Source organism: Myxocyprinus asiaticus, chromosome 28, assembly GCF_019703515.2.
Source record: "Myxocyprinus asiaticus isolate MX2 ecotype Aquarium Trade chromosome 28, UBuf_Myxa_2, whole genome shotgun sequence".
Lineage (NCBI taxonomy): Eukaryota > Metazoa > Chordata > Actinopteri > Cypriniformes > Catostomidae > Myxocyprinus > Myxocyprinus asiaticus.
Genome location: NC_059371.1, coordinates 23841936 through 23863836, shown reverse-complemented (window position 1 = coordinate 23863836; position 21901 = coordinate 23841936). Strand labels below are relative to the sequence as shown.

Sequence of the window (21901 nt, the reverse complement as noted above, 5' to 3'; positions counted from 1 at the left end):
GTTCATTCTTCCTATTGGCTGGGTTTATTTTACAAAGTATTTTCTGTTATGTAATTTTGCCTCAAATTTGTGAGGCAAAATTGAGCAATCCGATGGCAAAGTTGTCGTGGGGGCTCGTGGGCGTTCATGGACCTTTTGAATTTAAAGGGATTGTTGCCGGTTGGCGCTTTCGTGCGCGGGGTTAATGTGCACGTTTTTCTTTTTTCTGTTTGTTTTGTTCGGGGGGAAGTTCAGGGTTTGATTGTTTCACTAATGGGAAATGTGGTCTGAATAATTTTGTTTTTGACACAGTTTATTTTTTTATTTTATTTTTATTATATGTCAGTTGTTAATATGAGTGTACTATCTCTCTCCACATGGAATGTAAATGGGATGGGGCACCCCATAAAAAGAAGGAAGAAGGTTATTTCTTTTCTTAAACGTAAGAAATATGATATAGTGTTTCTTCAAGAAACACATCTTTCCCCGCAGGAAGCTGAAAAATTTTGGAAGATGGGTGGACATGTTTTCTTTAGTGCTGGCTCAAGTAAGAGTAAGGGAGTCATTATTTTGGTAAATAAACATTTACAATTCAAATGTCTCAAACAGACTAAAGATAAATTAGGAAGAGTCATTATTGTTTTAGCTGAAATTCAAGGGCAAAGGTTGATTTTGGCTAATATTTACACACCTAACGCTGATGATCAGGGCTTTTTTATAGATCTTGAAGGGATGCTGCACACCGCTGGCTTTAATCTTTGGACCAAGTCCTTGATCACATTGAAGTAAAAGTGTGTAAGCCCCCTAGAGCAACACTGACGCTTCACAGGATGTGTAAAAATCTTGGTCTTTTTTTGGAATCTGGAATTTGGAATCTTCTGAACCCATCTGGTAGGGACTATACATTTTTTTCATCAGTCCATAAGATTTATTCTAGAATAGATTTTTTTTGATATCCAGATCCCTCATTTCATCTGTTGTTGATTGCTCAATTGGAAATATCTTACTCTCAGATCACGCCCTGGTGAGTTTAGAGGTGTTGCCATATACAGAGAAAAAGAAATCATATAGTTGCCACCTTAATGTGTCCCTTTTGCAAAATCCTGATTTCCAACAAATGTTAAAGACTGAACTCAAAATAGTTTATATGGAGACCAACTGGTCCTCAGTATCCTCTGTGGGCGTGGCTTGGGAGGCACTTAAGGTAGTTCTTAGAGGTCGGATCATACAGTATGCCTCATTCACCAAAAAATCCAAAGCACAAGAACTTGTGGAGTTGGAAGGAAATATTAAAAGTGCCGAGGCTGAAGCGCCATATGTCATCTGATGGCCTCAGAGAATTGACCCGATTGAAATATAGATATAATACTATTTTGTCGCGGGAAGTGGCGTTTTGGTTATTCAAGGCAAGACAGTCATACTCTGAGTCGGGTGATAAAGCAGGGAAGCTTTTGGCTAGATATATAAAGCAGAGAGAGTCTCTACCTATCTTTCCTTAGTGAAATCTGCTGGTGGTGAATTTTTACCTCAGCCATTGATATTAATAATGCGTTTAAAGAATTCTATCTTGATCTTTATAGTTCCACGTCTTCGTCCACTGATGAAGATATTAGAAACTTTGTGGAACCATTAGATCTTCCTAAATTGACGATTGAGCAAAAAACTCTCTTGATCCTGAGATAACCTTGGAGGAGCTTGACGGGGTAATTAAGTCCCTACCTATTGGTATGGCTCTGGGGCCAGATGGTTTTGCCGCAGAATTTTTTAGATCCTATGCTACAGAACTGGCTCCACTTTTGTTAGAAGTTTATACTGAATCATTAAAGAATGGAAAGCTTCCTCCAACCATGACACAAGTCTGATTCTTAAAAAGGACAAAGATCCAAGCGAGTGTAAAAGTTACTGTCCAATCTCCCTGATCCAACTAGATGTAAAAATATTGTCAAAAATTTTGGCTTACCGATTAAGTAATGTTATGACATCTCTTATACATATAGATCAGGTGGGATTTATTTGGGGCCATAGCTCTTCTGATAACATTAGGCGTTTCATCAATATCATGTGGTCAGTAGTGAATGATCAATCTCCGGTCGCTGCCATCTCACTTGATGCCGAAAAGGCGTTTGATATGGTAGAATGGGATTATCTTTTTAAGATTTTGGAAATATATGGGTTCGGGAGTACATTTATTGGTTGGATTAAGTTACTTTATAGACACCCTGTAGCAGCGGTACAAACAAATGGATTAATTTCAGATTATTTTACTCTGGATAATGGCACTCGGCAGGGCTGCCCTCTTTCCCCTTTATTGTTCTGTCTTGCCCTGGAACCATTAGCAGCCACGATAAGAAAGGAGGATGATTTTCCGGGGGTGGAGGCAGGAGGTGTGGCGCATAAGCTTCTGCTTTATGCAGATGATATTTTATTATTTGTCTCTGAACCTACTAGATCTATGCCTTGCCTCCACAGAATTATTAATTCCTTTTCCAAGTTCTCAGGATACAAAGTCAATTGGTCTAAATCCGAAGCTTTGGCTTTGACAGCGTACTGTTCAATAACGGCTTTTCAGCCGGGTGCCTTCCCATGGCCCAAACAGGGCATTGAATATTTGGGTATTTTATTCCCAGTAAATTTGTCTGATTTAGTTAGTGTTAATTTTGACCCTTTAATAAAAAGATTTTTGAGCGATGTGGGCAGGTGGGCTTCATTACCTTTATCTATGATTGGGAAGGTTAATGTTATCAAAATGAATTGTATTCCAAAATTTAACTACCTGCTACAATCTCTCCCTGTAGATGTCCCCCTCTCTTATTTCAAGCAATTTGATAGCATAGCGAAGTCCTTCATTTGGAATGGTAAACGTCCCAGATTGCATTTTAATAAGTTACATAGGCTGATTGACAAAGGTGGGCTAGGCCTACCCAAGATTTTATTTTATTACTATGCGTTCAGTCTCAGACATTTGGCTCATTGGTCACTTCCACCTGAGAGAGCCCCTCCCTGGTTTGTTATTGAACAGGCAGTTCTTGCCCCTATTTCGCCATAACAAAGCATCTCTATCAAACTAATCAGAAAAGTTAAGTTACACCCCGTTATTTCGCGTTTACACTCGGTATGGACTAAAGTGTCCAGATTGTTTAAATTGGACACTTATATAAATGTTGCCTCGAGTATATGGCAGAACCCAAGATTATGTATTGGCAAGTCCCCTTTCTGCTGGCCAGAGTGGATTGTGAAGGGGGTTGCTACACTTGGTGACCTATATGAAAGAGAATGAGAGTGTTGAGATCATTTGAAAACTTGGTCCAACATTTTGGGATCCCCAGACCTCAGTTTTATAGATATTTACAATTGCCCCACCTGCTTTATACTATTTTTGGGAGTAGCACACACCCCCCTAAGGAGGCAGATGCTTTGGGTGAGGTGATTGCAGCTTTTGGAAAAGGTCATGAGGCATCAGTGTACTACTCCCTGTTAATTCAGAGTATGGGGTATGGAGCCTTAACTTCTATTAAGAGATTATGGGAGAAAGATTTGAATTTGGTATTGGAGGATGGAGTGTGGACTAAGATTCTGGAAAATGTCAAGTTTGTATCTAGAGATGCAAGGGTTCGCCTCATTCAGTTCAAGATTTTACATAGATTCTATTGGACCCCCTCTAGACTGTATAGGCTTGGTCTTAAAGACACACCTACCTGCTGGCGATGCCAATTGGAGGATTGAGAAATAACCCATGTTTTTTGGGGGTGCGTTGAGATCCAGGGGTTTTGGTTGAGAGTTCAGAATTTTGTATGTAAGGTCTTGGGCACTCGGGTTTCATTTTGCCCCAGACTCTGTATTTTGGGAGATGGGGCAGAAATGAATGTGGAGAATAAACATGTGGCGGACTGGGTCCTGACCTGTGTTATGGTCACCAGGTGGGTGATTTTGTGCGGTTGGAAGTCGGTTGGAGCACCCCTGTTTCAGGAGTGGTGCTCGGAGATGGGGAGAGTGGCGGCCTTAGAGGAGGGGTCTTATAGAAGACTGGGGAATCCGGATCTGTTTGTGGGAAAATGGGGTGGATATTTAGCATTCTTGGAGGGTTCTCGGGTGGAATAGTGGAGAGAGAGGGGTAATTGTCAGTGTGTGTGATTTGTATATTTGTATATATATGTATTTTATTATTATTATTATTATTATTATTATTATTCTCTTTTTTCCTCTTTTAGTTGTTTGTTTTTTGTTTTTGTATTCTTTTATATGTGTTCATCTAAGACCACAGGGATGTTTGTTGAGGTTTGGGGTGGGGTGGGGTTGGGGTTGGGGAGGAGGAAGGGTGGTAGTGGGTGTAAAAAGTTGATTTTGTGTATTTATAATTATGTTTTGTTTTCCTGTGTTTTAATAAATACAAATGTTAATCATAAAAAAAAAAAAAAAAATGTATTTAATATGGCAAACCATTTTAGATGAATGGAACGTTAACGTTGATCTAAAAACTGAAATTCTAATCCACCACAGTATTAAAGTAGCTAGTATGTCCATATCAACATCTCTTCTTCTGGATCAATAAAGATAATTTAGATCTTGCATATACATCTATTTTGTGAGATTAAAGAAAAGCTTAATTTAGTTATTCACTTAAAAAATAAATTGGCCTGACAGAAAATTCACGTGTTGTGAATATCTCCTCGTGGAACTGCCAACCGCTCGCGCTATCTTCAATACTCAATTAGCGTCAAATATGAACTTATACACGACATACAACTAAAATATACAACACAGAGAATAATTGTTAGTAAAATACGATTCGGAAGCTTTATTCTGCCTTCCTCGCAGTCAATCTTCGATCAGGAGATGAATTCACCGGTGGGAAGAAATACACGGACACAGAATGTCACAAGCAGTTCTTCGATTTATTAAAAGCAAGCAAGGGGTTTATATGGTTCACAAAAAAAACAAAAAACAAATCAAAATCAAATCACTTTTATTGTCACACAACCATATACACAAATGCAATAGTGTGTGAAATTCTTGGGTGCAGTTCCGAGCAACATAGTAGTCGTGACAGTGATGAGACATATACCAATTTACAATAAACATCAGATTAACACAACACAATTTAAAATCTAATATACACATAATTACACATAACACAATAAACAAATAATAACATACAATGTACATTATACAATACAAACAATATAGAATACACATTATACAATAAAAAAGTATATATAGTATATATAAAATGTACAGTAGGTTGTATTGTACTGTATTGACATTCAGGCTGTCGGTTGATAGTAACTTGCCAGTGTGTTGTTAAGAGAGAATATAATATAATAATAATATAATTTATGACAGTCCGGTGTGAGATATAAGAGTAATAAAGTGCAGTGCTGATGTAGTTTGATCGTGGGAGATCAAGAGTTCAAAAAACTGATTGCTTGGGGGAAGAAGCTGTCATGAAGTCAGCTGGTGCGGGTCCTGATGCTGCGATACAGTCTGCCTGCTGGTAGCAGTGAGAACAGCCCATGGCCCGGGTGGCTGGAGTCTCTGACGATCCTCTGAGCTTTTTTCACACACCGCCTGGTATATATGTCCTGGAGGGAGGGAAGCTCACCTCCGGTGATGTGTCTGGCAGATCGCACCACCCTTTGCAGGGCTTTGCGGTTGTGGGCAGTGCTATTGCCGAACAAGGCTGGTTACCCCCTTTACCTCAAACTCTCTCAAACCTCCATATATGGGGTTGTTTCCTCTCGCTTACAGAAGTACATTCTTATCAAGTATATTTTGTGATCAAGGCAGTGCCGAAAACATACAAAGCAGATAAGCAAGCATCAAGGTCACATTGTTCCATCTGAGGCCTATTTCTCACATTGCCCACTTTTGTCTCGAAGAGACAAGTTCCTCAGATGGCTATTCAAAAATCAAATCTTGTTTACCTTACATTCTATCTTTTACTCATTACCATCATATTCCTCCCAATGTGTCCCATAACCATTTCTATCAGCATCTTCAAGGTTTTCTGGAATGAAAGTACAGCAAGTCGTTCCCATGATAACATATACTCCTCCACTGGCAGCTGTTAATCTTAGGCCTTTTAGTTCTTGGTGTACTGTGTCAATCGTTGTTTTTGTTGAATTTATGAATGATATCAGTTCATATCTAGTCATTTCAACTTCTTGCTGTATTACTGCAACACCCACTTATGGGAACAGTGCTCCAAAGAATTTCTCTGTTCCTGTCCATAATCTGTGTTCTCTCGGTGTGGTATCACTGGCAGTTGTTAATCTTAGGCCTTTTTGTTCTTGGTATACTGCGTCAGTCGTTGTTTTTGTTGAATTTATGAATGATATCAGTTCATATCTAGTCTTTTCAATTTCTTGCTGTATTACTGCAACACCCACTTATGGGAACAGTGCTCCAAAGAATTTCTCTGTTCCTGTCCATAATCTGTGTTCTCTCGGTGTGGTATTGGGTCTATTTAGACTATTTCTCCTTCTGTTTGTTGTTTTCTCAATAGCTCGGACCACCATGGTGTGGTCACTTTATTCTAACATGGCACATCTACCTGTCCACAATTCCGGCAGAGCAGTGTACCTTTACCGCTGGTGTAGATGCACTATGCAGCATATGCGTACATACATAACAACTACCTTTCTTTCCCTAGTTTTTGGCCGTAAAGTTAGTAACTTTCCACCACAAACTGGTAGCATAGGTATGTGGTGCATCACCATCATCTATCCACGTCTTACCGCTAGATATACGAGCTTCGACTACTGTCATAAGACAGAGTGACATTATAAAGAACTTCATTCTTCATCCCTTCTAATTCTCAAGTTCCCGATTAGGCACTGGCGCTGCGTGTTCAGCTCCTCCAGTACTTTCACCGTTTGCTTTCGAAATAGTCAGGCTCTCCCCAGGTGCAGGCTTCACGCAGCTTGCGTGTATCCACTGTGGTTGCAGATCTGTCAGTACCCCATCCTTGTTACCGCCAGAACCGTTGTTGGACCCAGATACTTGGGCTCACCAAGCTTCGTTGGTTTCAGACACTTCACTAGGACCTGCTGGTTTGGAACAAATGGGTGAGTGGGCTTTTCTTTGGGCATTTCAAATGGAGACAGTCTTGTTGTTGTTATTTTGTGCTCACACTAAGCACGCGTCTAGAATTAAAGATACCGTTTTTCTCACATTTGCAATGCAATGCAATTAATTGATCGTCTGTATCACCTTTTCTTTTGAAATATGTGATATGCCATGATAATGTCTGCACAACAGCACTATTGCTGATGTTGGTAGTGCTAATCGTTTTTGTTTTGCCTTTAAGCAGTCCCCTATCATCTGATACCTCATTGGCTGCCCAATGCTCTAAGTCATGTGCTGTTGGGTTTGTTGCAAAATTTTTTGTCTAGATCACTAGTCAATGTGGAATGCATCACTGGTACTATGCCCACTTTGGTATCCCATTCACCTGTGTGAGGGCTATGAATTACTTCTTTTGCTGCCCACTTTTCTACTTCATCTGCAAGCCTGTTGCCCTTTGCTTCCTCTGAGTCACCAATGTCATGGCCTGCCACTTTGATTACTGCTAATTTGGAAGGCAACTGTGCTGTTTTAATCAAATCAGCTACCACATTGTGATGTGATACTGATTTTCCATCCAAAGTTTTATAATTTCTTTCTTCCCATAATTTTGCAAAATCGTGCACTACCCCATATGCATACTTTGAATCTGTAAATATATTTATGCATTGGCCTTCTGCCAATTGACAGGCTCTTGTTAATGCTACTAGTTCAGCAGCTTGTGCTGATTTGTATGGTAACGAGTATGCTTCATTAATTTGATTGGGTAGCTCTGTAATTGCGTAACCACACCAGTACACATTGTCATTTGGTTTATAGCATGAGCCATCTACATACCAGTGTCTCCCCTCTTGCAGAGTGGATGCAGAAACATCCGGTCTGCATGCAGTGGAAACCTGTATTCTCTCCATACAATCATGTGAGTCATGCTCGAAAGTGCCCTGAACCAACAAATTATGCAGATGGTTGTTGGTCCGTGGACCACACTGGTTGGTTTTAGAGTCAAATTAGCAATAGATGTTAAAATAGCTTCACAACCAGACTGTCTTTGTGCAGTCATGTGTTGTGTTGAAATATTGTGCATAATAGCACCTACCTGGTGAGTTGTGTGCATAATCAGAGGATGTGAAAGCACAACTTGTTCTGCATCCTGTACCATCATCGCTGTTGCAGCCACTGCTCACAGACAACCAGGGAAGCCCTTTGCAACCGAATCCAGTGTTTTAGATAAATATGTCACTGGGCGGTAAGAGCCCCCGTGTTCCTGGGAAAGGATTGCAGCAGCAGTCCCCCCAGCCTCGTGCATGTACAGATGGAAAGGCTTGCTGTAGTCTGGAAGACCCAGTGCTGGTGGTTTCCCAAGGTATTACTTCAGATGTTTAAATGCCAAGTCCATTTACATAGTCCATTGGATTGCATCAACATTGTTCAGTGTTGAATTGTCTTGATTTGTTCTGCAGACATGCATACAATCCCCTTTGTTAGCACATGTCCAAGGTATTCAACCTTTTGTTTGACCCACTGTAGCTTCAATTAATAATTGATGCTTTTCTGCAATCCTCTGATGTTTTAACAATAACCAGGATGTCGTCGGCATACTGCAACAGGCATGTGTCAGGTGGAAGTTTCACATCCTGTAATGTACAGTGCACAACAGCTGTGAAGACAGCCGGCGAATCTCTGTACCCTTGTGGCAATCTCATCCATGTATACTGTTGGCCCCCGTAGGTGAATACGAACAATGGCTGGGTCACAGGCGAAACAGGTACACTGATAAAGGCAGAACATAAATCAATTACAGTAAAATGACCATGTGTTGATGGTATTAAATTAATAATTGTTTATACATCTGGGACTATTGGAAAAAGTGGTTCAATTGAATCATTCTTATGTCAATCTCCATGTTCCATTAGCCTTTCTCACAGGACTTATTGGAGTATTGTATGGAGAGTGTGTTGGTATTAGAATACCTTATATCTTCAATCGATAGTGGATATTACTTACAGTATACTGGGGTGGTTACTGCTAATTTAGCTGTATGTGGTTTCACATCTATAAAGCCAGCTTCGTCTTTGTGCTGAGCCCATAGTCTGAGGTTAATTATTGCTTCATCAGCCTTCAGCAGTTGTGTTCGGCTCACCTTCTCGCCCACACCTCCTGTAGGCACAGTGACTGAATACACAGCAGGAAACATGAGTCAAAAACGATTTGTGCACCAATTTTATGCAATATATCTTGGCCCATTAAACAAAATGGAGAGTCTGGTATGATTACAAAAGCATGCATTTTGAACAAATCTGGCAAAAAGATCTTGTTTACGGTCTGATAATTTGATTAGAAATTTTGTCATATGTCTGAACATCTGTGGGTTAGCCCATTTAAAATCTAGTGTTTGTTTTAACATTATCTTACCGTCTTTCCCTTTTTCTTGTGATCTTAATTTCGTGGATTTGGCTTCTTCCTCCATTTTTATTTCCAGTAGATTGTGCGTGCTAGCCATTGCGGGGACTTCGTCAATTAACTCTTTCTCGGTCACCTCAAATTATTTTTCATATATTTATAATCCCATTCTGGGTCGCCCCATCCTTTGTTCACCACTGAATTGCCGTTGTCTAAATCTATCTTTTTGAACAACCCCTCTCGTGGAAATGGATCGAATTGCATTTTTCCCTCTGACCATCCTTCCAGGTTACTGACAAATGGTTAGGTTCTGAAACTTTTGTTATTTATAAACATCCAATGTATGGGCGTTTCGCCTATTATTGGTCTACTTATCGTTTGTCCCATTTTGTTCAAACAACAAAAATGTTTCTTGTTTTGGTTTTTAGTATGAACAATTCTCTGATTTCATCAAAGTTCATTCCTATCACGAAGAGTGAATGCGGCAGTGAAACTCCTACTGACTGTTAGTGGAATCCGCCGCACTTCATCCACAGGACTGGCCTTTTAAAAGACTTGAACAACAAAGATCCTCACCTCTCGTGAGATCTGACCGCAGTTTTTGTGAATTTATCGTTCTACGACTTGTGACACATACCGCAGTTGTATCACGGACGGATCCTGACCTTCACAGAGATACAAGGAGTTTAACTGGAATCGTTCATTCTACGACTAGTGACACATACTGCAGTTGTGTCACAGATGGATCCTGACCATCGTAGAGATACAAGGAGTTTTACTTGAATCGTTTTATAACAATATTTAATAGATATCTCACAGACAGGCAGATAAATTATAATAAGATCTTACATGTCCGGAGATATCCCACTTCTGACACCAGGACTGTTAGTAAAATAAGATTCGGATGCTTTATTCTGCTTTCCTCGCAGTCAGTCTTCGATCAGGAGATGAATTCACTGGTGGGAAGAAATACACGGACACAGAATGTCACAAGCAGTTCTTCGGTTTATTAAAAGCAAGCAAGGGGTTTATATGGTTCTTGTCACATGAGACTGGTTACACCCTTTACCTCAAACGTTCTCAATCCTCCATATATGGTGTTGTTTTCTCTCGCTTACAGAAGTAACTTCTTGATACTTCTTATCAAGTATATTTTGTGATCAAGACAGTGCCGAAAACATACAAAGCAGATAAGCAAGCATCAAGGTCACATTGTTCCATCTGAGGCCTATTTCTCACAATAATACAGTAATGTTTCAACTCGACAATGAGAGCTGTCTTCGATTAAAATAAAACATTCAGGAGAGAAATACCAGGTAGGCTAATTACAAATAATGTGGCATATTTTTCATTCATATCATACTCCCTATAAAATGGATGTTTTGTGTATGTTTAGCACAATACATACCTGTAGAACAGAGGACAAGTTGAGAGTGAGAAATGCATCTCTGTTGTCACAGTCTGTCTCCCTCATTTTCTTCAAGGACTCTTATTTTGAAGTTTTCCACTGGACTACATCACCCATAGTTCACTGCCCTAATCACTTCCATCTGTTCATCCTCATCCCCACCTGCCTTCCATTCCCTCATTAGTTCTTTGTGTATAAATACCCTCTAGTTTTCTTCATCATTTGTCAGTCCTTGTAGTGTTGTGTTGAGTTAATGAAGTGTATTGTTAACGTGTTTCCTTGTTTTGTTATCTTGTGAAGTTAGCTCCATTGTTTGTTCTACTCCAGCGTATGTTCCACTCCAGCATTTATAATTAAAGGATTTAAAGATTCTACTCCTGCGTCTCCTCTCTTCCACTTCTAGACACCAATGTTACAGAAGGACTGACCATCGAAAATATGGATATACTTCCCTGTTCCTCCTAACGTATCCTACAAAGCCTCTCCTCGATGAGCGCATCACTGAGCATGGAGCCAACACAGTTATTCCTGGAGCTGTTCAGGCAGGATCTTCCCCTCTTGGAATATACAACCAAGTTCCTTCACCTCGTTGCTTCGACTTCAATACCGGATATATACCTCAAACCCATTTATGGAATGGGATTAAACTTCCACAGACCCACAGATCTTCCCTTGGTGAATTACATCCTAGCCACCCTGAATATGCATAACCCTTCACTCACATCATGTCTAATACAGAAATTGACTTCTTCCATGGCCCCTGTCTCTGTGCCTTCCACACCCCCTATCTCCAAGGTGACTCCTCCATACAATTCCCCTAAATGTTTTTGGGGGGCTCATCCTTTCCAGGTTCCGGTGGTCAATACCCTGCTGCAGTCAACGGTAGTGACCATGGAAGTTGCATTTCCCCCATATGCTGTGAATTATGGTGGGAACCCCGGGCCACAACCTGTGCCCATGCCTGCCACGGTTAACGAGCCAGTGCCCATACCTGCCACGGTTAACGAGCCAGTGCCTGTAGCCTCGATCATCCCAGCGCCTGTAGCCTCGACCATCCCCGTATCCACGCTCACTGCTGGCTGGAAGAGGAGAAGGAAAAGGACTCCTCCTCCCCAGACTCTGCCTATGCTCATGACCATGGAGGTCGTTCCCCAGTCTCTGCCTGTACTCTCCCACGGCTCTCAGCCCCAAGCCTTCCATAGACTCTTCCCTCGATCCTCTTATAACTCCGCCTTCCATGGCTCCACCCGCTTCCCCAGAGTCTCTGCCTCCAGACCCAGTCCCTGCCCTGTGGCTGCCTCCCAGGCCTCCTGATCCATTTCCAGTCCTGAAGCTGCCTCCTGATCATCCTCCTTGGATCCTTCATCTTCTGCATCATCATACCCTCATCCGTCGTTGGGCGCCAGGAGTTGACATTTGGGGGGGGTAATGTCACAGTCTGTCTCCCTCATTTTCTTCAAGGACTCTTATTTTGAAGTGTTCCACTGGACTACATCACACATAGTTCACTGCCCTAATCTCTTCCAACAGTTCATCATCCTCACCTGTCTTCCATTCCCTCATTAGTTCTTTGTGTATAAATACCCTCTAGTTTTCTTCATTTGTCAGTCCTTGAAGTGTTGAGTTAATGAAGTGTATTGTTAAAGTGTTTCCTTTTGTTATCTTGTGAAGCTAGCTCCATCATTTGTTCCACTCCAGCATTTATAATTAAATCCTTTAAAAATTCTGCTCCTGTGTCTCCTCTCTTCCACTCCAAGACACCAGCGTCACATCAGTTACATCTCTGTACTTAATAAACAACACACTATTCCCTGTTTTGTCATGTATAATTGCAATAAAAATATAAATAAATAAACAGCACGTGCGCAAAACCTCCGTGATAACACAGTTTTCAATAAACCCTCCTTTATCGTTTTATAATTAATTTTATATGGAACATGTGAATTTCCATTTTCACAAGTATTCATCCTTATAAACAAATTTAATCCAAACAAAGCATACCTTATTCACAGAAGCTCTCTTTGATTTTTGATGGAAACACTAATGAGGCCGTGAAGGATAGACATCTCTTCAATAAGCTGTAGGCTACTGCAGTTTAAAGTGTTTTGGATTGTTCCATGGACAAAACATTGAAAAATATCTCCAAGATATTTCAGAAGACAAAAAAAAAAATAATAATATTGTGCATGCCATTAAAGTGATAGTAATTCTATCCCTCACAGCCTCGTTTTCATTTTAAAAATCACAGATGGGCCAATCTATAATGGTCTATGTGACTACAAAAAAGTCTTAAAGGTGCACCCATTAATTTTTTTAATATGTCATCTTGGACTCGCACCCTGTCTACACTGGACGCGAGCGGCATGTTGCATCAAAAACAATAGAACCCCATTATAATCAATGATGCTGTCTACACTGGAAGCGACAATTGCGGCACATCCGTTGCACGACAATAAATGGGTGTCACGCTCCATTTTGCGCTGCACTCACTGGCGCTACTACACAAATTAAACGGGTTTGAACATTCATGTTGATGCGTCCAGTGTAGACAGCGTCAAGCCGTTGCGGCGCGTCGCGTCAGTGGACGCGCCCGGTGAAGATAGGGTGTTACACTGACACCTAGTGGTATGGATGCAGCATTTCAAATGCAAAAGTTTTCAGTTATAGATGACATTGTAGAAATTCATTGTTCACAGTCAGCCAAGATTAATTTGATCTATAAGTTAAAGCGTCCAATAAGAGAGCAGTTACTGAAATTAAGCGAGTAGTATTCAACTGGCCATGTGATCCTAATTTGGCAGCCCCCATGAGGGGAGCCTCTCCATGTAGAATAACACAGCTTTTATGAGGATATTGATATGATTGGGATCTTCAGTTCATGTGAGTGGTCATGATTTTGTACATATCTTTCAAAATTACTTTTCATTTCATTAGGAGTAAAACTTTTTTTTAAAGAGGAAAAATTACTGAGTGCACCTTTAACATTACATAGCTTTATAGGTACAGTAATCTATTCAAACAAAGACATTTTGTAACTCATAGAGAAATTATAGAAAAATATGCATATGATCTAAACCAAGTTGGGTACAGGTGCAGGATACAATGCAGTAAACAAAAGAAAAAAATAGGCTTGTAAATACCTTTAAGTACACTGATTCTCCAATTTTTTCTTGAACAATTGCAAAATTTTGTCCAACAAGTTGAAAGGTTGCAGTTGTTTGATACAATTTTGAAGCATTATAATCAACTTAGGGGTATTTACTATTTTTTCCTATTTTTTTTAACACATGTCCAACATGTATTAACTAGATTTTTGTGTGTCTAGGTACGAATATTCAAAGAGATCCATGACAACATTTATCTGAAATCAGAGTGTGTGGTTTCTGCTGACATGAAGAAGAACATGGTGCTTTTTCACTTTCCCAGCCTGAAAAAGCAGGCCAGCACAGTCAGAGAGCGAGCAAGACACTCATGCATACCACAAGAAGAACTCCATAAAAAGAACAACAACAGTGACTCTTCTCATTCTAACACATTCAACTCTGAGGACGCACCAGAGCCAGATTGTTGTGACCAATCGGGCCAGGACAGCTACTGTCCAAATTATCGAACCTCACAGGCTCACACTTACAGTTCACAGTCCCCTGATGTGCTGCCTCCCATTCAGACTTGCCCTCATGCCATCTGCAACAAACCTGCCTCTATCCAGGACAACAACCAGAGCAGAATACTTTCCCCTAAGCCTCAAAGTGCTTGCTGTCAGACCTCACTTGGTTACTCTGTTCCTCACAGGACATCCTATAACAACCCAACTGAGCACTGCAGTCCTTCATCAGTCCCCTCTTTCCCTCCTTGCCCCATTCCTCCACCTTTTACAGGTGTATCTAAAGCTATGTCTAAAACGGTAAAGATGACTCTGGTCATTGTGCTTGTCTATACCATGTGCTGGTCACCTTTCTTCAGCGTACAGCTCTGGGCTGCCTGGGACCCCAACCCACCTGACCAAGGTGAGAAATAATGCAGTCCTTACAAGAAGGTGACAGTTGTATTTGGAGACTTAGGCCTCGCTTAAAAACTTAGGAATGTTTTTGCATGATATAAAATATCAAACCAAGTGACACTTTTCAAGTGAAACATTTCACAAAAAGGTTCAAGAATGTTTAAGAAAATGTAGAGCCCATCAATGCAGTTAGATTATATTAGATTAGATTCAACTTTATTGTCATTGTGCGGAGTACAGGTACAGAGCCAATGAAATGCAGTTAGCATCTAACCAGAAGTGCAAATAGCAATATGTATGTATATATATATACAGTTGTGCTCAAAAGTATGCACACCCTGGCAGAAATTGTGAAATTTTGGCATTGATTTTGAAAATATGACTGATCATGCAAAAAAACAATCTTTTATTTAAGGATAGTGATCATATGAAGCCATTTTTATCACATACTTGTTTGGCTCCTTTTTAAATCATAATGGTAACAGAAATCACCCAAATGGCCCTGATCGAAGAATTGTTCAGGATACAAAGAAAAACCCACAGGTAACCTCAGGAGAAATACAGGCTGCTCTGGAAAAAGATGGTGTGGTTGATTCAAGGAGCACATTGACATTGACATCTTGACATTTTCAAGGCTTTGGATATCTTTTTATATCCTTTTCCATCTTTATAAAGTTCCATTACCTTGTTACGCAGCTCTTTTGACAGTTCTTTTCTGCTCCCCATGGCTCAGCATCTAGCCTGCTTAATGCATCCATGTGAGAGCTAACAAACTCACTGACTATTTATACACAGACACTAACTGCAATTTAAAAAGCCACAGGTGTGGGAAAATAATCTTCAATTGCTATTTAAACCTGCGTGTGTCACCTTGTGTGTTTGTAACAAGGCCAAACATTCAAGGGTATGTAAACTTTTGATCAGGGCCATTTGGGTGATTTCTGTTATCATTATGATTTAAAAAGGAGCCAAACAACTATGTGATGATAAATGGCTTCATATGATCACTATCCTTACATTTTTTGCATGATCAGTCATATTTTCAAAATCATTGCCAAAATTTCACAATTTCTGCCAGGGTATGCAAACTTTTGAGCACAACTGTATATATATATATATATATATATATATATATATATATATATGAGCATATACAATAAAGATTTATATGGAGTGCAAAGTTATGAGGTAGAGAAGCAGAGACCAGCTCAATGCAAATGTCTATATCTATGAATATAGTACAAGGTGCAAATGAAGAAATATAAACACTGAAGGTGCATTGTACAGAATGAAGTATAAATAAGTAAATATATATATATATGGCTGGTGACCATAACAGTGCAAGTGACATCAAGAGGTAGAAATGATGTGAAAGAAATGTGCAAGGGAACGTGCAAAGAAAAAGTATGTATTCTGAGTGGGATGTAGTGTTCAGCGCCTGAGTTTAGAGTTCAGTAGGTTGACAGCTGAGGGAAAGAAACTGTTCCTGAGTCTGCTGGTGCGACAGCGAAGACTCCTATAGCGTCTCCCAAATGGGAGAGGAGTAAACAGACCATGGTTGGGTGAGAGGTGTTTTTGATAATGCTTCTCACCCTCCTTAAGCAGCGTTTGTGGTGAATGTCTTTGATGGAGGGTAGCTGAACACCAGTGATGTATTGGGCAGTTTTCACCACTCGCTGTAGGGCCTTCTGGTCTGAGAGAGTGCAGTTGCCATACCACACTGTGATGCAGTTTGTTAGTATACTTTCAATAGTGCAACGGTAAAAGTTCAGCAGGATGTGGGGGGACAGATGAGCTTTCCTTAGCTTCCTAAGGAAGGAAAGGTGCTGTTGTGCCTTTTTGATCAAAGTGGATGTGTTGTAGGTCCAGGAAAGGTCTTCAGAGATGTGGACACCCAGGAACTAGAAGCTAGTCACACGCTCCACTTCGTCCCCATCAATGTAGATGGGAGTGTATGTGTGGCCTTTCCTAGTCCGCCGGTAGTACACAATCAGCTCCTTGGTCTTCTGGGTGTTGAGTGTGAAATTGTTGTTGACACACCACACTGCCAGGTGCTGTACCTCTTCCCAGTAGGCAGTCGTGGGTGAAGAGGGAGTAGAGGATTGGACTCAGCACACAGCCCTGTGGTGCACCAGTGTTCAAAGTGAGGGTGGAGGAGTTTTGGTTGCTGATCCTAACAGACTGTGGTCTGTTAGTGAGAAAGTCCAAGGTCCAGTTGCAGAGGGAGGGGCTGATGCTAAGATCAGTGAGCTTGGAGATCAGCTTGGATGGGATCAAAGTATTGAAGGCAGAACTGAAATCAATGAATAGCATCCTGATATATGTGTTGTTTTTGTCGAAGTGAGTCAGGGCGGAGTGAAGAGTGTACAAACGTGCTTAAACACTAGCTGCATTTGATTTGTATCAGCTGTTTATTTTCGGCAAATTAGCAATTGATAGAACAGTTAAATGTATATACAGTACACTGTTTACGATAAGAGATCCCCTCCCTGCCTTTCTCACAATGAAAAATTAATCATAATTTATCATTGTTATCACATAAGGTAATTTAAAAAGTAATTTAATAATTTCAGTAGAGAGGAGCCAAGAGCGTTTTATTCCATCTTTCTGATTAAAGTGTCATGCAAGTACAAGACCTATCTCCTCTCTCTCTCTCTCTCTCTCTCTCTCTCTCTGAATATATGTCTCATATACCTTCTCTGCTTTGGTGATTTCATCTCTCTATTATTTCCTGTTAAGTTTTAAAGCCAGTCAGTTTTCAAAGAAGTGTCTGATCAGAATATTTTCCAGATGAAATGTTATCCCCAAAAAGTGACATTATTGAGTTTTAGATCAACACTGAGTAGGGTAGACGCAGAAATTGCTTTCACATTAATACGTTAATTGTATGTACTTTACAAATGACTAATTTTGAGTGCTAATGACTACCATGCAGACTTCTGCTTAGATCAGCACATTTTGAGGTGTCACGACACTGTACCCAATATAGTAGTGGTATAATGAGGACAATACACTACATTATGTGGCCAACCCCTTTTAATTAATGGGTTTAGCCATTCCAAGAATCCCAGTGAAGACTAATCTGAATGCTTCGGCATACTTTGATATTCTAAAGAATTCTGTGTTTCCAAATAGATGACAACAGTCGAGGCTCTTTTCTGTTCCAGCATAACAATGCCCCTATGCACTAAGCGAGATCCATAAAGAAAAGGTTCACTTAGTCTAGTGTGGAAGAACTTGACTAGCCTGTACATGAAAACATACTGTATATATTTTTTCTTTCTCCTCTCCCTCATTTTCAGGTGTGGCTTTCACTATCCTGATGCTGTTAGCCAGTCTAAACTCCTGCACTAATCCGTGGATCTACACTGCATTTTCCAGCAGCGTGTCCCGTGAGCTTCTCTTCTTGCTGCGTTGTCGCCCAAAGCCACCCCGCAGGAGTTCACTGCATGACTACTCCAGTGACATAAACACCTTCACCACCAAGGACAACCAGTTCTGAACCCTACTGAATAACCAATCCACCCTCCTCTTGAGTGTCAGCAGAGGAGGAGATTTATAGCTGCAGGTCTATCGGCCCCATGCATTGAGATATAGAAGATTTAATGACATCTATGTTGTCATGAGATTTTGCAAGGTTTTCATCGACATGCAGGAGCCACATATTCCTTTCAGGGCAACTGAAGTCGCAGCTTTGACCGAGTGAACCATATATGCATGGCAGCATGGCATATTAATGACCAATGGGATCAGTGTATGATATGGGGATGAATTCATGAGAATTTTATGTAAAACAGGGCACATATTCAATAGACCTCTGAATAAGAGGCTGATCTTGGTCAGATTGCTGACTGTTATAATGAACTTAATTAAACTGCAAAGAAACATTAAATAAATTATTAAGCAATATATTCTATGACACAGCTGAAGTATTGTAGACAATTGTGAGGAAGGAGGGATAGATCAAGGCCTTAACCTCAGAACCAGTTATTTCATCCCATTTATCGGTCTTTCAGCCATAAGTCTTCTTCAGATTCAGTGCTTTTATGGCAAGGACTGAGGAAGAGGATGAATTATGTGATGCATGCATGGAAACAATATCTAGGGGACAGTTCTAAATTCATGCCAAAAGGAGAGAACATTCAAAACAAGAAGCACACATTGGAAGCATAGAAAAAGCACTATAAACCCAGGACTGAAAAGTGGAAGTAATGCATTCCATATTTGACTTTTTTTCCCCATACTAATTTAATACATAATTTAGAAAAGTACAGGTAAATGTGACACATATTGAAAAATAGGTTGTGGTGAAGAAAAACTGTAATTACTTGAATCAGTGAATCACCAGCAGCTTGCAAAGGAGCAATACTTTCAATTCCTCATTAACAGCTGAACTACACTACTGGTCATTCTTTATTATAATTTTCTTTTTTTTTTTTTTTTACATTTAGAATAATAGTAAAATCATCAAAACTATGGAATAACATAAATGGAACTATGGGAATTATGTTGTGACTAAACAAAATCCAAAATAAATCAAAACTGTGTTATATTTTAGCATCTTCAAAGTAGTCACCCTTTGCCTAGAATTTGCAGACATGTACTCTTGACATTTTCTCAACCAACTTCTTGAGGTATCACCCTGGGATGCTTTTAAACAGTATTGAAGGAGTTCCCATTTATATTGGGCACTTATTGGCTGCTTTTCTTTATTGTTTGGTCCAAGTCATCAATTTAAAAAAAAAAGGCATCAATTTTTAAGACTACACTATATAAAAACATATGAGATATGATGTAGATAAATAAAAAAATATATGTAGATGGATGTTTATCTTCATATTTATTCAACATTTTAGAGAGAGATGTATGTGTCTAAGTAAATAGACTTTCCATGAATTCCAAAATCAATGGAATAGTATTGTGGGGGGATAAATACAGCATTTTCTGAAAATGTTGCTGTGATGATAGTATTTGTTACTTTGTACCTTTTTTTTTTTTTTTTTTTTTGTCAGCTACATTCACAATTTTATATTTGCATGTGTGCATCACAAATTGTTAAAATGTCTTTGGTTTTCAGTTTCTGAAATATAATGGTTTCCTAGATTTGTGTAGTTTCCTAAATTTGTGTATTTAAATTCTCTTCATAACCACAAGTGAAAGAAAGAGAAGTGAAAGTTTGTGAATTTTGGCATTAATTGGTCTAAAATGATCTTCAATCATCAATCAATATTTATTTATAAAGCACATTTAAAAACAACCAAGGTTGACCAAAGTGCTGTACAGTATAAAAAGAAGAAGAAGAAGAAAAAAAAAACAGCTATAGCAGATTTAACTGGAAACAAGGTAAAAACACATAAAATATTAAAATTCACAATTCACAATGATTATGGGATATTAAAAGCCAGAGAAAACAGGTAAGTCTTTAGGACAGATTTGAATGCTGAGATTGAAGGGGCTAGCCTGATGTGGAGAGATAGACTATTCCATAGTTTCGGACCAGCGACCCTAAATGCACAATCACCTCTTTTTTTAAGTCTAGATCTAGACACAGAAAGTGGGCCAAGATCACAAGATCTCAGATTACTCGATGGATTCCTTTTAAATTATAGTAATGGTCAAAGAGGATTTGATTTATGAACACAAAAAATATTTTAGCCTATTTTTAAGATTTATGCATATCAATTTCATAACAAAATTCCATCAAATTAAGCTGTGTAATTTTTAACAACATTAAATTAATTTAATAATACTTCAAATATTTATTTTGTAATTTTTTTTAAAGATTACTCAATTCAATCTGATGGAATTCTGTTATGAAATTGAAATGCGTGCATCTTAAAATATTTTTTTGAGTGAACAACAGACCCGAATTAACCTCTTTGTACAACAGATGTTCCTATGGGAGCATAGCGTTTTTAACAGACTTTAGTTGTTGATATCTTAACACATGCTCTTTATGATTTAAATACTTTAATGGGCCTTCCAAAAGGGTTACAAAACCATTTGACAACTCTGACACAGCTGTATATTCTTGTTCAGGCAGATGGTAAATGGAGAAAATTCAGCACCATTGTTAGCCTTTCCAGGAATAGTTGAAATTAGTGCAAGAGCAAGGCATATAACAAGTATATCAGGAGGTCACAAATAACCTCATGGTCTCCATTAAGCCTTTTTGTCAAAGACAAATTGCATTATCCAGACAGCTATTTGTAGAATGTACTGCAGAAAGATAAGATGAAAGCTGAACTTGTGGTATAAATTTGTTTGATAAAAAAAAATACAGCCCCACTTTATATTAGGTGTCTAATATTTTCAAAATCAATGCCAAAATTTCACAATTTCTGCCAGGGTATGCAAACTATTGAGCACAACTGTACATGTTATCTTCATGTTTTGTAACCTGGATTTTCCTTTGAATCTTGTTAAGTCTATTTCCTCTGGGAACAGGAAATGCAATGAACACCAGTATATTAACCGCTGGGCAAGCGATCAAGCCTTGAGCTTTATTAACACTGTTTAGGCGGCAAAATACACGCCATGGCTGTGTGGAATATAGATTTTAATCTCCGAAACATTCCTATGAATAAAGCCATAATTTTTTCTTTATTAATGGCAGTGTTTCAGGAGGACTACAGAAGATTTCTGGCATTTGATGCTGGAGAGTGTTCTGTGCCCAAGGTCATTCACTTATTCATTGCTATTGTTCTCATAGAGAGGGTTTATAGAGATATAAAGGGGGAGTGTAGCTTATTTGTTGAGAGGTTGACACGGAATGGCCAAACCCCTCCATGAAGAAGTAATTAGGGTCAGATTTAGGATGGGATTATGAATCATACTAAGGAAATAAATCAGATCACTAACATACACACAGACACTTAAATATGTATTGAAAATATATAACTACAATAAACAGCATGTAGTGGCAACAAAGAATGAAAGGTTTTCAAATAGTCTAGGAAAGCCAGAGTTCCTGCGAGTAATTTTCCTTTCTGAATGTTAAACGCCCCAGTCCAAAGACAGTGTGTGTTTTCCCCAAAAGCTGTGCCAATTTT

At 39.3% G+C, this 21901-nt stretch overlaps 1 protein-coding gene across 5 annotated transcripts in view; it reads left to right on the top strand.

Moving 5' to 3' along the window:
- Positions 1 to 19850, top strand: part of LOC127419532 (vasopressin V2 receptor-like) — an 81114-nt gene extending 61264 nt beyond the window's left edge. For 4 of the 5 annotated variants that reach the window (XR_007893686.1, XR_007893688.1, XR_007893687.1 and 1 more), the window contains one exon: positions 18152 to 18281. Coding sequence is in view for 1 of the 5 variants with exons in the window: in XM_051661006.1 (XP_051516966.1) it covers positions 14175 to 14856; positions 18152 to 18351 (882 nt within the window). In the remaining 4 variants the exon portion in view is untranslated. Of the gene's footprint in view, positions 1 to 14174; positions 14857 to 18151 lie in introns of all 5 variants that reach the window. The other variant, XM_051661006.1, reaches the window with a different exon arrangement.
- The last annotated feature ends 2051 nt before the right edge of the window (positions 19851 to 21901 follow it).